The following is a 17399-nucleotide window of genomic DNA, read 5'->3' as shown; positions in this document are numbered from 1 at the left end:
GCACCTCCGCCAGCTCCCTCAGCACTCTCGGGTGGATCCCATCCGGCCCCATAGACTTGTGAGCGTCCAGGTGGCATAGCAGGTCATTGACTGCTTCCTCTTGGATTACGGGGGGTTAATGTTGTTCTTTTGGGGGGAAAAAACAAAGGGATAAAGCAGCATGCAGTGATGAGCACAGTTTAGCTATAGGAAAGGCAGAAGCAACCACAGAAGTACAAATAAAAATACCGAAGAAATAAAAGTAAAAACTGGAGAAAATATCTCATGGGGGAAAATAGGGTAGCAAAAAACAGGTTTCACTTACTTAAGGAGAAAAGTAAAAAGGACATAAAAAGAGCCAACATTTGACTATGCCAGAATCACGTTTATCAATGGTAACTCAAATAGGTAATTTGTGTACTTGAAAAAGTTGCACGTTTCTATGTTATGTACACACTTTTGTTCCGTGTGTCTGGCTAGACAATGGTTTTATAGCATCTAAAAGGGAAATGCCTTTAGGGCAGATACTGTATGATGACAAAAACATTTTACACATCTTCATAATTCCAGATAATAACCTGTGCAAAATTTTTTGACAGTCGATGGGCCTGAAAGAAGGCGACTACATTGTTTCAGTTGGTGGTGTGGACTGCAAGTGGCTTGGAGTGAATGAGGTGCTGGAAAAACTCAGAAACGTGGGAGAGCAGCCCATTGAGATTGAGGTTATCAGTTGCCAGGATACAGCAGCATCTATGGTATGTAATGAGGCAAATATGTTTTGCAGATTGGATATGTGAGGCTTTTTTCAGTTTCCTGGCTTCAGTCCCTGATTAATGTTTACTTTCACGTAGCCAGATATCCCACTCCACCAGTGAATATATAAAGCATTCAGGCATGTGTTCAGTTTTAAACAGTCTGTTTAAATCATCGTGACTTAGCAAGCTAAAGTACAGTCTGTGTGCATAAGAATGGTTGGGGGGTGGTGGTGGTGTAGTGGAGCTACTTGGATTAATTGCATTATAAATTCCAGGGCATATTTTATTTTCCCCTAACTTGTCCTAGAGGATGAACGTACTACCCTGTTCAGCATTGGAAAAGCCACAATGAAACAATAATGGAATGAAATAGAACATCCAAGACTACATGCTTATTTTCGATGCACTGTTAACACAAATGATCTGTGGCTTTTGTATTAGATCATGGATTAATGTATGTATTTTTTATTTTGGTGGACTTCAACTGTCTAGTCAGTTACTAAGCTGCCGTAGAAGCTTTAGACTAAGGAAAAATGATCAAAAGATTAAAAAGTGTTAAGATCTAAATAACTTAAACTTATTTGTAGTGTGAGAGAACCTGTAGTTCAGCTAAATCCACCGCTTCATGCTTCTAACATTCTTCCCTGGCAAGCTTAGGCACTGAAGTGTGGCTGCCTTAGAAGTGATCTAACCTCTTATTGCTGTTAGAACAAGAAAACCTAAGAAGTTGGTTTTCCTTATTTTCAGTAAGGAATTCCACACCTACCATTCCAAACTGCTGCTGCTGGAAACAAAAGGCTAGAATATAATCAAATTGCTTCGGGCACAGCTGAGATAAGACAGAGAAGGCTGTGCCTTTCAGGTATCCCAAAAGAATGTCCTACAGTAGCTCTTGTTGTCAGAGTTGCAATCAACATGGAACCTGTCCAAGGACAGCAAAAAGACTCCCCTCCCCTTCAGAGGTTTGTGCAAGAACTACATACTTAAGCTTTGTAGCGAGGTTAGTGTATATATCGTATGGTTGTGCTAAAAGCCAGTAAATGCTAACTATAACACAACTATAACCATAACAACAAACCCTTTACGCTTTGCATAGTATACCCTTGAATCTACATGAGCAAAATACCAGAATCACAGCACTCTGAAGGGCCTTGTATTCAGTTAGTATGTCATTAGCACAGAAAGCTTGCTGTAGTCTGCCTTGGAAATTATCTGTACAGTAATCTTTTGTTATCTTCAAAATTTTGACCCAGTTTGGGTGACTGATTCTTCTAATGCTTCTCTTTTTCCTACAGCATAGTAAGAGTGCAACTTATTCTGTGGGAATGCAGAAGACATACTCCTTAATCTGTTTAGCCATGGAAGAGGACAAGATTGATCAGACCAAGAAAGCCCCACTAAAACTGCCTTTTCTAAGTTGGGGAACTAAAAATAGACAGAAGGCTGCAAGCACCCTTTGCCTTCCTTCAGCTGTGGCTGGAAGTTCTCAGATTAAGAAGAAGCTTTCTCCCTTCACACTTCTGAATACGGAAAGTTCATTGTACTGAATCTTTTAGAAGGATCTGTTCTCACGACACTTTTCTTCAAAATGTATATTAAAAAATAGTGATCAATTTTTATCTTTATATATACACACACGTATAAATTCAGACAAATGCCATTGACTTCATTTACTGGGTATTGAGCCACTATGAAGGTCAGAGGCTGGCAAAAACTGTAAAACTTAAGTATTTGAAGGTTAGAATGAAGTGGTTTGGGAGGTATGCAATAACAAATTGTAGATGATAAAATTGCTTACGTGAGGACTGGATTCCTTTGGAGTTGCAAAGCAAAATACAGTATCAAGTCTAATTTTTTATAACTATGGTAGATGGGAGTTATTTATTACAAACTTGATGCTGCATGCAAAACAATAGGGGACACATTAAAGGCTGATTTTGCTGTAAAAGTTTAGAGTCAGTAATAAATCACTTAACACTAAAGAATTATCTTAACAAACCACAGGTGAGAGAAAATGTTATTCAGAGAAACAAGCCTTGTGCTAAGGGGCAGTGTCATGTGGTTTTTATGTATAGACATTCTGTTTCTGAGAGTATGAGGTATATTCTACTGAATAGTTAATTTAATTCTGGAAGAGAATTAGAAGGCTTAGAAGTCAAAAGATCTTTTGAATTACAAAAGGCTTTTTACTCTGCTCTTTTTCTGATCTAGGTTACATTTTAAATGCCTGCTGATTCAATTTTTAAAAACAGGCTTTATTCCAAACTTGAAATTATTTAACCTACTTACCATAAGACTTGTATCTCATTAGTTCTGATAAAATTGATAGCTGTGGAACAAATCTCAAAACTGACATATTCCAGTATATTGATCAAGAGTACATAAATTGTGGTGATGCTTTAAAATATGGGAAAAAGAAGTGCTTGTGAGTCTAAGTGGCAGAATATTTATTTACTATCACACCAAGTAAAAAAACAAATAGATACAAAATCCTCCTACCCTTGGAACAATTCATGAGCAAGTATTGGCTATATATATTAAGGAGGGGGACAAAAAAGCCCTCTTTTCTGAAATTGAAATCAATTGAAAATAGCTAACACTGTAGTGTTAGTTAACATTGCCATCTACAGAGTAGATATATGCTGTTTGATACTCAAAACTTAAAATAAGGGGAAAGTTTGCGTCTGGGTGTAAACTCTAATGTTGTCATTTTTAGTTTGTTGTGTAATAGGTGTAAATATGTTGATGACACTTATTTAAGAATAAAAATCAGATGCTGCCATTTAGTAGTAGCTTTTTGATTCTGCTACAGCTTGGATGATATAGCGTAATTTACAGGTTTTCACTATTTACTGCTGGCATACCTCTTGCATGTTTCTGTAATGTTGCTTACAAAGATCTAAGAAAATGTCTTTCTTAAAAGTTTGTATTGTATAAGCTTTTTACACACCTCCTTAATGGGTGCATAAGGCAATTTTACCCTTACTAAATAGAATATAATTTAAAATAAAATGCAAGATGTCAGGAAACCCAATCCTCCTCTTTACAAATAACTCTTGAAAAGATTAATACTGAAAGAACAGGTTGAATTATGAAGTTTGATCAAAGCTTCCCGTAATATTTTCTTTGCAGCATATATTATAATTGTATTATAATTAATACATTATAATTGTTAATTAACATGTCAAAATATATTGCAATTGATTATAATTATCCCAACCTATATTCAAAAGTGCAACGTGAATTAACCAAGATTTTGGATATTAGACACAAAGGAATAAATTTGATAACACCCTGTGAACTGAAAAAGGAACCAGAGAAGTAAGTTAGTGTAAAGTCAAATATGTATTCCAGTAGGACTTTCCAAAGGAACTCCAAAAAGTTATAAATCAAAGATACTACTATAAAGCAATGTATGCTAACATTTTTAAAGCACTGTAACTCACATTTCCAGTTACTGAGAAGATAACACCACCCACATACTAACGAAGTGTTTATTCCTGGAAGACAAAAAGAAAGCAAGCAAGCAAATTGCTTTTCTGTTTTTTTCTGTGGATGCTGAAAGAGACAGCTTTCTCTCATTTTTTTGTACAAGACACATGCAAAACACTTTACAGCCCTCTTTCCAAGGTAATCTTCACAGCTCAATCTACATGAGCTGAACAGCTGTAAAGACGCAGCAGCAGAGTAATATCTAGACAATTAGTCAACACCCTCCAGTTGTCACCAGGATTATAGAAATTACCATAATATGTGATTACTAAACCCAAAATTTTATAATTCGCAAGAAACAACTAAACAAAAAGTCTTTGTTTTCCAAAACAGCGCTATACACGCATGTCAGGAACATAAAAAACTATAAATTTGTGGTGCTGCCGTTTGTCCAACTACTAGCTCAAGCTCTTTGACAGATGCATTACAAAGCCCATGGATGCTTCCAAACCGTTGCAGTAAAAGCAGAGCTTTTGTTTTCCCAACTCCTGGAATTTGTTGCACCGTCCGAAACACTGATGGCTCCGCCAGCTGAGAACACTGTTTACGAATAAAGGGGTTACTGTTGTGATCCTTACTTTGTTCACGGACCTGAAACAAAACAAACCCATAAGTGACACTGAGTGCCCTCTGCTGGAGCTCTGCTCTTGATTTTTAAAATAGTTTATTTCATCTCAAGAGTTCAATGCAATCACTAGGAAGTTTTTAAAACAAGCTCCCTCCTTAAGTGTACGCCCTTGTTAAGGGTTTTGATGCAGATCCACAAAGTCTCACTAGGAAACCAACAGTTTCTTAATACCAACCATGAATTAAAACAATGATTTTGTCATCTTTTTGATGCAATCAGAGAAAGGATAAAGGAAAAGAGAAACAACATAAGAACACAATTTCCCCAGCCTGAGACAAAGCAAAATCTCAGGTCGATTTTGACAGCAAACTTAAGTGAGAATTGCCTAATGCTATCCAGCGGCATCTTGGTGCAAGATGACATTAAAAAAAATCCAGTATCATATTCTTCAACTTTTTGTTCCCAGATAAGTCCTCTTTCTGCTGAACTATACTACTGCAGTACTGTTGCAGGATATTTATTCCTTACATTCAAACAACAAAATATATTGTGTTCCTTACGATCTCATGTATTCTTTCTGAAGTGAGTGATGATTGCGGGAAAACAGGTAATTCTCCTCATGTCTCATATTTTAATAAAAGTTTGTTCACTAACATAGAAACTTACTAGCTGAGTAATAAGTTGAGAAGCTTCTCCTTGATTTGCCACAGGAAGCAACACCATTCCAAGTTCTAGCACAACAAGCTTTTGTACTGCTAAGAAGTACTGATCACTTATTTGGCTTCTCTCCACAATTACAATTCCCCTGAGACTGCTGGCCTGTATTGAAAGGAAAAAGGAAGAAAAGACCTTGTTAATGACAAGCTGATGCAATGCAACAGAGAGCAAACTTCTGTCAAGTAAGAGCTGCCTGAAAGCAAATCAGAGGAAGAATAGAAGTTGCAGCAACAGTACTGAGGTGTAATACAACATTATTACACAGCTGTGTAATTTTTCAGTTTTCAGGTGGAAATTATCACAAAAGTTTAGCTCCATTAGAATTTAAAAATAACATAAGAATGTTTTCAGAAGCATGGAATAAACAAATACCAATTTAAAACTTCTTTTTATGTAGTACTTACATTTCTAAACCGAACCAATCTTCGTTTGAATTCATCCCCTGCAACCAAATCTGCTTCAGAAATAAATAAAATGCAAGTTCTGTTTGAAAGATGAAAATCCACAAGTCCCAAGCCATCTTCAAAGATGAGTCTAATTTTCCCTTGAGATTGTTAAAAGAAAAAATACAGTAGTTAAAAAATGCATATATACTAATAATTTCTTCACAGCACAACCTTCCTAATGTGTAAATAATCCTAGTGACTTGACAACGAACTTCATATTCTTTAAAAGCCTTTCTTCTCTTTAAGCAAAACTGGTACAAACAACCCAAAGTACAGTATGAGGCCTTTAGTAATGCCAATTAATAGCTTCTCAGTAAACTCTGGACTTGAATAAAACCATCACATGCTGTTCTGAAAGGATCATCTCAATTTAGTTTGCTGTGCCAACTGATGATAGCACAGTCCCAGTATCCATGTAGACTCAAGGGACTTCAGTGGAGGTGCATATTCACAATAGCCCTACCGCTGTGGTTCCCAAGAAGCAGATACTTCTGCTGCTTCTCTACAGTGCTCAGCAACTATGCAAATATGACAGAACTGATCACTTACTTAGATACATGATAGACAAATAGGAATTTTCAGCCTGCTAACATAGGCTGTACCACAAATATGGGACCAGTCAGGCACAGAGTAAAGCGTATTCCAGCCAATCTTAATACCAGGTGATAGAGGGGAATGCTTTGCCTGAATTGTTTTTCTTCTTCCAATTTGTTTGTGCTTACCTTGGAGCCTTTGGGCTATCTCTGACCCTCTCCACTTTTCATTTCCAATCACATGCCCATAAGGGACAACTATAGATCCTGCTGTCACAGGAAAGTTTGCTTTCGTTGTCATCAGACCTCCTTTAAATCTTTACTTCAGTAGCAGTTACACCCTAGAAAGAAATGTGGAAGAGATATTAACACAGTTCATAAACCTGTTCCAAACTTAATTTTATGATTAAAATTTGTAAGATGGAATACTCCGGAAGAGACGCTATCTCCTTCCCAAAGCTACCTTATAGTTATGGTTAACATATCAAAATCAGTAAGCAACTCTGTTTACTTGAGTACAGGCTGTTGGCTTGCAAATTCAACTCCCAACTTTGCCAGTCAACCTGAAAAACACCTGAATTAAGACACGCAGACAGTAAAAAAAACCCCCCACACTGCCTTCTCTATGCCTTCATCCAGTCTATGCTGGGAGAAAGTCTGCTTCAATTACAAAGCGGACTCCAGAGGCATCTCCAGCCCTCAGCTGGCAGAAGTTTCCAGGCAGATTATTAGAAGGTAGTTGCTGGGAGAGCTTATTTTCAGGTTTGCCAGCTTTATGCGGTGTTCTGACTTTAGGGGGAAACGGGAGTCTTTCGGGCTAAGGCACGATTTAAGAAGAGCTAAAGATGAACCGGCACCACCGCAGGCACCACCGCAGGCACCACCGCCCCCTGAGCCACATGCTGCGGACCGGCCCAGAGCGAGCCCTCACCGGGGGCCCTGCTCTGAGCGGAGCGGGGGGCGGCCGCCGGCCCACCGCTGACCTGCCCAGAAGAGGCTGAGTTCCGTCCCGGGCGCCCCGACCTCTCGGGGTCGCAGTCTCTCCTCCGGAGGCCGCACAGGACGCAGCAGAGAAGAGGGGGAAGGAGACCCCGCCACGCCCTCAGGAGAGGCGTCGCCTCAAAACTGCCAGACGAACAGCCCGCCTCAGAGTGCGCGCCTGGCTGACAGCGGCGGCCGCAAATAGAAAGCGAGAGCTCGGCCGCCCGTCCGTGAGCGAGTGAGAAAGCGGGATGGGGCGGGCCTCGCCACTGGTAGGTTACTACGGCCGGAGGAGGGTGAGCAAGACGTGCGCTGATTGGGGGAGCGGAAACCCTCAGCAAATCAGCCGCACCGTTGTTACCAGGCGGGTCGCGAGGGAGGAAGCGTCCGAAGCGGGGAGAAAGCAGTCGGGCGGCGGTGGCAGAGATCCGTCCCCTAGCCGGTTCCGATGGCGTTTAGTTTCAGGAGAGGCCGGAAGGGCCCCTTCGTGAGTATCGCCCCGTTCAGGGGGGGTCTCCGTCCCCGTGAAGCGGGGCCAGCGGGGGGCCGTGCCCGGGCGGGACGAGCGGAGGCCCCCAGGGAAAGCGGCTGCGCCCTGCGGTTGGCGCCGGTGATCGCTGAGCAGTTTGACGGAAGTGAAAAACGGGGAGAAAAATAAATCCTAAGCAAAGAAAAGAAGGTGTCTGGAGGCCGGGTGCTGGTGCTGTCCTTACCCTCGGCCGCGGGCCTGCCCGTCTTCTCTAGATAAACACCCGGCTTTGGCGGGGCGGGGGTGTGTGTGTGTGTGTGTCGCCGGCGCCCTTCCCCTCCGGGGAGGCCTCTGGGTACTAGCGGGGGCTGGAGCCCCCGCAGTGGAAGTGCGGCTCGCTCGCTTCCAACGCTTGCCGAGGTGATCCTCGGTGCCGTAAAGGGAACTGATAAAAGTTCATAGTGAAAGCTTAGAGCAGCCAAGGGCTGTAGGATTGTCAGCAGTGGTGCGGTTATTATCTTCTAACGTACTTGAAATAATTGAAGCCTTTTTATTATTAGAATGAAAATAAAGTATTGCTCTTCTGTTGTTGTCTTGCTTTTACTGTGGGATGACAGCTTCCTTTTACCTCAGCTGTATCCCCTGGTAATCATAGTAAGGCATCTACAGTCAACAGCCTTTAGTAAACAAAATGGTGCATGCCAGACAGACTTCCAGAATTAGGGAGCAGTGCATTTGCAAGGTAAGACCGAGTAAAGACAGTCTTTCTAATGCGCCATTTAGTTATTTGATGCAGCTTCCTGTAAAGACAGAAATATTTCCCAGTTCACCTGTTCATTATCCTGTTGGAGAAAATAATTAAAGAATAATTGCAAAAAAAAAAAAATCTCCATAGCAGAAACTTTGCCTGTTTTACTGCAAGAGAAAGTAACGTCTGTCTGAAGGTGATGGACTTTATTATGACGTAGTATTTTCCAATGCCTAGAGAGAGAACAAGAGGCAATGGGCACAAATTCAAACACAGAAAATTCAACTTAAACATAATAATAAAAAAAGATACTGTGAGGCTGCTCCATAATAATAATTAAAAAAATACTGTGAGGGTGGTTCAACACTGGAACAGGTTGCCCAGGGAGGTTGTGGAGCCTCCACCCTTGGAGATACTCAAAACCCAACTGGACAGGATCCCAAGCAACCCTCTCCACTTGACCCTGCTTTGAGTAGGGACTTGGACTAGACAGTCTCCGGAGCTCCCTTACAACCTCAACCATTATGTGATTCCATTCAAAGTAACTCTTTGTAGGGAACTCTGGTCCCAGTTTTTCTGAGATGGTATTTAATGTTATCCTTTAAAAAAAATTGTTGGGTTTGCTGATAAAAATGCATTAGGATTTTTTTTTTTTTTTTAATTCAGGTTGAATCTTTGTCTGCAAGACTTGTTTAGTGGTAGTTTTTTCTTCCATCTCATATTGCTATGACTGAGGATTACTTCTGACTGACAGACTCTTTCTACGAGAAAGGGACTAATATTGTTACTCTGAAGCAGGGTTCAAATATTTTGAAAAAAGTTAATTTCTAGTACTCCTTTTTTCTTGTATGTATACAGGAAAAAACCAAACCTGAGTAAGTTAAATTTCTGTTTTTGCAGATTGTGATATAGTGGGTGGAGAACCTACATTCATGGGTCTTATGTAAATTACATTTCCAACATTAATTTGCAGCTGTTCATACATGTTAAAAAGTTAAACTTGGAACCATTTCAAGTCTTCTGTTTACATTAACTGCATGTAATTGTTCTTCCTTTTTATATTATTTTGCATTGTTAGTTTTTGTGCATGTTCAATTCTGTGGTTTTTTTCATTGTGATCCTTAAAGTCATTGTCAACTAATTTTATCTTAAATTGTTTAGAAACATATAGCTCATGGCCTGGTCCCTGCCGCTACCATAGCTCCTAAACCTGCAGTTCCCCGCACCCCTCCCCCTCGTAGTCCAAACCCTTCACCAGAAAGGCCCAGGTAGGTTTTGAGTTTGGTTTTTTTTGCTTCATCAACTACAATAGCATACTAGAAAAGCATGATTAGATGAATTGCATGTCCTTGCTGCAGTATTTACATAAACCTTTTCATAAATAGAATATATTTTTAATTGGGGCAGTTCCCTTCTTTGAACTTTAAAGATACCTATTTTTCTCCCACTCCTAAGCATACTAAATAATTAGGACAATGACCGTTATGAATATGTAACTTATTATAAATCGGAGTCAATTAAAGACAAATGGACTATTTAAAGTTAGGGCCATTTTTAATTTGGCTGTTACAGTAGAGTGTAGGACTAGCAGTACGAGTACTGTGAGTCAGAAAATTTTAGCTCATTAGAAAAGCATAAATTAAACGTTACTAACATGCCATTTATTGCATATTAAAAAAAGCAGGGACTTAAACTGGCATGTAAAACCATGTTGGATTGAATTTGAATTAGCTATATTGGCAAGTTATGTAAAGAGAAAATACAAATTTATTTTTCTCTTCATTTGTAGTTTCTTACAGTTTTTCTTTTTTGTTTTCTCTGTTTAGTTCAATTCTGGTTGTTTTCTGTGGTCTTTCTTGTGTCTGTAACATTCCTACTTAATCCTAGTTAATTTCTTTTTCCTTTCTGACCTCCAGTTGTTGTCATTCCTGTTACAGTCTTCACCATTTCTTTCCTTTAATCTTTGGTCCTACTTGTTTTTTCCTCTTCACCTTGCCCTTCTCTATACTCCGCAGCATCCCACAAATAGGCACTTCTATCTACTTACGCTTGCCCTAGTTTGCCATGTGCCAGCATTTATTAACAGCTTCAGAGTCATCAGTAAAAGGTTCAGAGTAGGGAATAATGGAGACTAGGAGACAAAATAACAGAACACTTTTTCAACACAACGCCAGGTAGTATTGTTATGGCTAAAGTGAATGCTAAGTACTGTAAATTATTGATGTCAATTTTGGGAATGTAACTCAGTATATTCCATGGTTTTCATGCATGTGATTTGGGAAAACCGATAGGTATTGTACTTTACTCTTAGATAGCTGTGTTACTATAGCTTGCCCAGTTTTGTGCTTTACTTTGGGAGTTAATAGTTCATAACCAGTCCCTTAGCACTTTCAGTGGTGTTTATGCTTGTTAACTGTGAACATTTTGCTTTGCTTAAATAGTGAAGACATTTTGCAATGGAAAAAAATATAAAATGTGGAGCACAGAGAAGACATCAGTATTGTTTTATTGCTTTATTCTGTTTTCTTCCAGGTCTGCTCTAGCAGCAGCTATCCTTGCAACCACACTAACAGGGCGCACTGTTGCTATTCCTCAGCCTCGGCAGCGATCACTTTCTGAAAGTGATTCCACCTATGTGGAACAAGAATGCTTTGAACCATATGCGACAGTCACAGAGCTCAGAATGGGGTAGTGTATACTTTCTGTTTTGATGTCTTATATTAGAAATGGAATCTGTCAATGATATAATTTATTGAAGAGTTACAGCAAACTAATTCAACTCCTGGTGTTATAGCCACTTACTTTTTTCTCACCCCACCATAAATTGGGTCTGAAGTGTCTACAATCCTCATTCCATTTCTCATAAAGTGATGTCATGCATACAATCTTCAGAGAGGGAGATTTGGATTGTATAGCAGTCACAAGTGAAAACATGTATTATTTCTGCCAAATGATGATCAATTATACAAACAGTTGATCACTGAGGAATCATCTGAATTACATGTCAGATATTCCCTTTGTGCTTAATAATTATTTCAGACTCTTTCGGTAGAATTAGCAACCTTCTATCTCTAATCTGGCATTTTCTTGAAGATAGAGAAGAAAATGTAGCTCCAGTGTTAATCATCTATTTTAAAGTATACACATAGGCTAGATTCCTTGTTTGCAGCTAACAGAAGCTTAGATGTCTGTTTGTGTTGGCTGTTTGGACTTGTGTATATTCTAAGACTGATGGTTCTACTTTACTAGTGTTTATTTTTTCGGAAGAGTAAGCAACACTGAAACAGGCTTTAAACTGCTTTCTACTTGCAGGCCCAACTGGAAACTTGATGGTAGTGACAGATCTCCTGTACAGTCCCTGGAAATATTAGGCAATTATTGTGAGGATGAGGACATGGATACCTATCTTTCAGATGCTGATAAAGAGGCAGAGTCCAGCTGTCAGAGTAATGAGAAAAGGGGAGAAAGCTTTAGCACCAATGCTATTTATGCTGTTCCCTGCAAAAATAAACAGGTAGGATTTTAAAATGCGTTAATTCCTTTACAGTGTTTTAATATATTAATGCAAATATTAAATATTTCTAAGGCTTTTTATTCTCCTCTTACTCTTTAGACATTTATTCAATTTTTATTTCACATGCTTCGTTTTGTGGCTCATTTACTCCTACATGAGTTAGGCTTGTTTGTTGATCCTCAGAGATTCCGTATCTCTGAGTATTAGGAGCCTTTCCTTATTAGGAAAACACTGGTATTGTGTATAATTATTGTGCATAATTTAGTCTTGTAAAATGCCCAATATTTTATGTTGAGCGTGATACTTATATAGTAGATTATTTGTTAAAAGCACTAGGAACTTTACTTTTACAAATGGTGAAAGTTTAGTTATTGAATCAGTGTTGTGCTAATGAGCGGAGACCTAAGTAGAGACAGGGAGATTCAGAATCAAACAAAATAAATTACCTTGTTGTCTTGAAGACCAGTGGATTTTTCTATGTTGTAGGTTTGGATTGTCTTAACCAGCAATGAGCAGGTTAATACTCCTAAGGCACATTTAAAGTTCAGTTTGCATCACTGTCCAAAATGATACAAAAATTTAACGAACAGGAAGAAGTAACTGAGTAGTAAAGAGGCAATCAAATGCTGTGTACGTGAAAGAAATTAGAAAACACCCCTAGGTGAAGAGATAGTAGACAGTAAGAGGAGGGGAGGAAAAAAGGGAGTGAGTGGAATATGTGGGACATATTCCCACAGGGGAAAAACAGCAGGGACAATGTTAAAAATTATTCATGAATCCCTCAGTGCTGTGATATACTAGATAAATGGTTGATCTTTTATTAAGAGCAAGTTTAGATACAACACAGAACAAGCAAACGTAGGATAATTTGACAGACTCTTGTGACTGAATAAGGTGACAGGAAATATTGGCACTGTGAACTAAATGACTGTCATAGTTTCCTACCTCCTGTTGATCATTGTAAGGTTTAGATTTTATTTACGTAGAGCCCTAAAACAAAAAAGTATGTCTTATCATTTATTATCTTAAAATATTGGGAATACAATTCCAAATGTGACTGGGACATTAAAACTAAAGGTTTCATACAGATATCAAGACACGTGAGCTATTTCAACAGTGTTATCATGATTTAGATAGGCTTACCTTATTTTTACATAGGAAGAGTTTCCACCATCTCCTAGTACTAATGCTGACAAGAAAGAGGCGCCTTCTCATGAAACTGAGTTTCAGGTGCTGGTGGATGAGTCAAACGTGCAAACAGAAGGTAAATAAACTTACTTTAGTCAAAATGCTGTACCTTTTAATACCATGGGGAAAAATAATTTTTGAATAAAATACTCTATGATAACAATATATTCTTTTTTTTTTTTAAAGCGCAATGGAAGAAATGCTACTAAATACTTAGTCATTTCTAGTGGTTACAGAAAATTAAAAATCTGCATAAAGAGGAAAGATTGGTCTATATTCACTGTATAACTGAAACTCCTAAACACCCACTATCAGCCAGTGTAAAAAAAGAGGGAGGGATGGGGGAAGTTTTGTGAACTCTTTGTCTCGTCTAGTACAGTCATTCTCTACTATGTTTCTGTTGATACATGTGCCAGAATCAATCTAGTTTATACTCTGGAAACTATTGGAGTGTTACTGTGCTTAAAAAACGGAAAAAAGTAGAAACTACCAATGTTAAAAAAAAGCTAAAGAGATAGAAGAAAACACTTTTAATCAGTCATTTTTTTGGATAAAATAATGTCATGTCTGAAAATCAGTAGTAAGGACTTTTTTTTTTAATAATCAAATGGCATGGTACTGGGATTGTATATCCTTTCTACAGAAGTTGTATCATTCTTGCCCCCTTTTAAGGTCTAGGCCTCAAAATTGTACATCCGGTCACACAGGAGGGTTCTGACATAATAGAGAGCTGAACATGATCATCAGTCTCAGGTTATCACCCTAAGCTCTGAACTGTTAAGCTTCACATAATTTTTTTGCAATAAGTAATTTCATTAGATCAGGGACATTTGATTCATAACTGGACCTGTCATTAAGCTATTTTCTTGTAACAGTAGAATATCATGGAGAAAAAAATATGACAAGAGAGCAAGACCAATCTACCTGCATAGGAGTTTTATTGTATAATTATCTTGTCTATTATTTTAAAATCAGGAAAACAGGAAATCAGAATTTGTTCCAGAGCTGCAAAATGCAGTTTTTACAGAGGATGGCAGCACTGTAGTAGCTATTGGATAGGAAAGAGAAAGCAGAACTGCTTTGAATCTTTGTCTTTCTAAGTTTCTAAGTTTTATTCATGTTGGATCCCAGTGTTGTTTCAGTATTATTTCAGTGGAGTTATTTGAGAAGCTTTATAGAGAACAACATCCAGAAAGAATGGGTTACTTTGATAAAACCATTTGGGATGCATTAAACTGAAAAGAATAGGATATATAAACCATTTCTAATCCTTCCTCTACATAGTAGGTGCTGCAGATCTTGGAAGCTGTCACATTTGCACTTGCCTTGTTCAGCGATGCAATAGGATTCAAGCCCAGTAAAATAAATGAAAACATTTCATTTGTCCTTTAGTCAAATTCTAAAAGAATAGTGGAAGACAACAATACAACTTCATTTCTTCCATAGTTGCATCTATACAGTGTGAGGTAAAGTAACGTCTCACATCAGTATTGTGATACACCATGCAATAGATAATGGAAAGTTAGTGATCTAATTTGTGGTTTTGGGAGGACTTTCCTACATTTATTTGCAGTATATAATATGTGCACTTACATATCCATATGAACCCTTACAATTTATGGACTTACAAATACTTTCCTTTTAATTGACTGAAAGATCTGTTTTTCTTTAACAGAAGACCAACATCTTGGCTTGAATTCAAAGGTAAGACTTATATGAAGGTTAATTTGTGATGCATTTTGGAAAAAAGGGAGTTATAAAGAGCTGATAGTTTACAGTCACTTAAAAGAAAACTAATTTATTGCCACTAGGGAATCTTTTTCTTTCGGAATACAAGAAAGGCTAATCATTCCTTTTGAAAAAGAGCACTATATAGGTAAATGGGCCATACAAAAGGTTGTGGGTGGTTTGGTTTTTTTTTTTTTAATATAACTTCTGTTGTTCCTTATGCGAAAGAAAGAAACTGAGAGTGGGAGACATCATGTTGCAGCAAGAGATAGCTCTTACTGATGACTTTCAAATTCTGAGCCTGGCTTCACCAGATTTTTATCTAGTTTTCCAGCTGGGCCCATCTGATTACTTTCATAAGCTTGAAAAATAATACCCAAAAGTTTAGTTTCTCAGATCAACTTGCTGGAATATTATTTATAAAAGTGGTCAGTTCTTCCATTGTTAACATCACTTTTTTTTCTTCAAGTTCTTGACCACATATATTTTCTTTTGAAATTGTTCTTGAGTTTTGACTCACTTAGTCATCAGTGTCTTGGTATGTCAAATTACATGGCATCATATCCTTACAGAACTTCACTGCTGTTTCATAAAAACGTGGAGAAAGTTTGTATATCAGTCATGTTCACCTCAAGTAAATACATTAGTATAAATTTGGCCTGTAGTTCTTTCCTGATGAAAGAACCTTCTGAAAAATGTAAAAATAGGTACTTTTTTTTTTTTTTTACCAGTAAAGGGAGAACAAAGTTCTTAAACTTTGTTGAAGAACATTTTACATTTTAATTTATTTGCTGATTCCCAGTTAGGGACTGACATATCATAATTGACTACTCTAAAGTCATATTTTATACAAACTTAGAAGTGGGAGCAATATCCATCCTGTTTGGTCAAGAAGCTTTATGTTTATGTAACTTTTATGTCAGCCATAAAATTGTTTTGAGAACTGTACATCTCTGACAAATAAAGAGAATATTAAGTTTCAAGTGTCCACAAGTGACTGATGGCAGTGATAATTGACAAAGTGATGTCAAGATGGGTAAATGACAAGTCGTATATCGTCAGTAGTTAATCCAACCTTAAATTTCGTTGATATAAAAGCAACTGCTTCAAAAGTTCTGTTTCTTAAGTTCTCTAACAGTGATGCTGTTCAGAGTACTTCAGAAAGGATAACTGTTAAAGCAAATTGTCTCATTTTTTTATTTCTCTGCTAGGAAGAAAAATCATTAGATGAAAATCTGATACGTGAAAAGCCTCCGCCATCCCCAGGTACTTCTGATTTTTCTATGACTTTACTACAAATCTTCACATTTTCCTGCTTGTATTCTCTAAGCCTAATTCAGGGGGTGGGAGGGAAGTATTTCTCCTGTACAGGAGATGAGAAAGTGCTGAGTGCTCTGTGATACATATAAAAACAATAGTTCCAGGCTTTTTATGTTAGGTGTTTTAGACTGAGTGACTTTTGAAGTCTTAAGTAAATGATTGTGAAATGATGTAATGAAATTAAAGTCATACTGGAACTCTCCCTGAAGTTTCATCTACACTAGAGGATGTCACCATTAAGTATCCCATTGCAACTGAAGTGGTAAACATACAGTGATGAGAGATACGTGGTCTACCTTCAGCTAGTGCCTTTATTTGTATGTTACTGCATCCATGTAACAATTCCAGGCACAGCACCTCTGAACTTTGTGTGTTGCATGGACGGGATACGTGCCTATCACGAGTTCATGGGGTTTTGTGTATTTTGTGTATTTCTGTGCTGTCCAAGTATTTATACCTTCTCACAGGAAGTTAACAGTGACCATAAACACATGAAGCTGTTACATGTCATCAATAAGAGAGATCACTCTCTATTTCAAAACGAGTTCTTGGGTTTCATATATATCCTATACTAAGGAACTGTTCTGTACTAAGTTATATTCACGCCTGGCTGCTATTAGATTATGCTGGCTGTTAGAAGCCTGATGGTAAGGGTAAAATCTCAGCCTTCATTTTAATAAGTAAGCTGTTTAGCCCATACAGATGAAAAGAAAAATTTGAAAGTGTGATCCGTTATTACTGATGCAACACTATATCCACTATTTTGCAGATGATCTAAAATTTTACTTTTGTAAGGACTGTTGTTGTGGTTTAACCTGGCAGGCAGCTGAACACCACACAGCCATTCACTCACTAACCCCTGCCAGTGGGATGGGGGAGAGAATCGGGGGGGGAGAAAACTCAAATTTGCAGGTTGAGATAAAGACAGTTTAATAGGACAGCAAAGGAAGGAAAAGAATAA

The 17399-nt window shown here is 38.1% G+C and overlaps 3 protein-coding genes across 4 annotated transcripts in view; 2 read left to right on the top strand and 1 right to left on the bottom strand.

Moving 5' to 3' along the window:
- The window catches only part of RHPN2 (rhophilin Rho GTPase binding protein 2), a 36633-nt gene extending 33348 nt beyond the window's left edge, over window positions 1–3285 (top strand). Inside the window, exons 17-18 of the mRNA XM_009275272.2 lie at window positions 579–734; window positions 2030–3285. Of these exons, the coding sequence (XP_009273547.1) occupies window positions 579–734; window positions 2030–2281 (408 nt within the window). The 3' untranslated portion in view covers window positions 2282–3285. The remainder of the gene's footprint in view (window positions 1–578; window positions 735–2029) is intronic.
- Window positions 3286–4537: 1252 nt separating this feature from the next.
- FAAP24 (Fanconi anemia core complex associated protein 24) lies at window positions 4538–6791 on the bottom strand. Its single transcript, XM_009275271.2, has 4 exons — window positions 6680–6791; window positions 5916–6055; window positions 5461–5613; window positions 4538–4817 (listed from the first exon to the last, which is right to left on the bottom strand). Exons 1-4 carry the CDS (start codon window positions 6789–6791, stop codon window positions 4575–4577), a joined length of 648 nt encoding a protein of 215 aa, XP_009273546.1. The 3' UTR covers window positions 4538–4574.
- Window positions 6792–7842: 1051 nt separating this feature from the next.
- Window positions 7843–17399, top strand: part of CEP89 (centrosomal protein 89) — a 48089-nt gene continuing 38532 nt past the window's right edge. The window contains exons 1-8 of one of the 2 annotated variants that reach the window (XM_019471014.1): window positions 7843–7958; window positions 9850–9956; window positions 11221–11376; window positions 12001–12020; window positions 12102–12202; window positions 13361–13466; window positions 15066–15094; window positions 16330–16384. In XM_019471014.1, the coding sequence (XP_019326559.1) occupies window positions 7920–7958; window positions 9850–9956; window positions 11221–11376; window positions 12001–12020; window positions 12102–12202; window positions 13361–13466; window positions 15066–15094; window positions 16330–16384 (613 nt within the window). In that variant the 5' untranslated portion in view covers window positions 7843–7919. Of the gene's footprint in view, window positions 7959–9849; window positions 9957–11220; window positions 11377–12000; window positions 12203–13360; window positions 13467–15065; window positions 15095–16329; window positions 16385–17399 lie in introns of both variants that reach the window. The other variant, XM_009275269.2, reaches the window with a different exon arrangement.

Source organism: Aptenodytes forsteri, unplaced genomic scaffold (genome assembly GCF_000699145.1).
Source record: "Aptenodytes forsteri isolate BGI_AS27 unplaced genomic scaffold, ASM69914v1 Scaffold945, whole genome shotgun sequence".
In the NCBI taxonomy this organism is placed as follows: Eukaryota; Metazoa; Chordata; class Aves; order Sphenisciformes; family Spheniscidae; genus Aptenodytes; species Aptenodytes forsteri.
This window is presented reverse-complemented; position numbering and strand designations above follow the sequence as displayed.

Excerpts from the sequence above, each read along its gene's own strand:
- FAAP24 (XM_009275271.2), bottom strand. The coding sequence starts at position 6,791 with ATGACAACGAAAGCAAACTTTCCTGTGACAGCAGGATCTATAGTTGTC. Across the intron at positions 6,056-6,679 it reads GATAGCCCAAAGGCTCCAAG|GGAAAATTAGACTCATCTTT; the intron begins GTAAGCACAAAC and ends AACAATCTCAAG. Across the intron at positions 5,614-5,915 it reads GATTGGTTCGGTTTAGAAAT|GCCAGCAGTCTCAGGGGAAT; the intron begins GTAAGTACTACA and ends CTTTCAATACAG.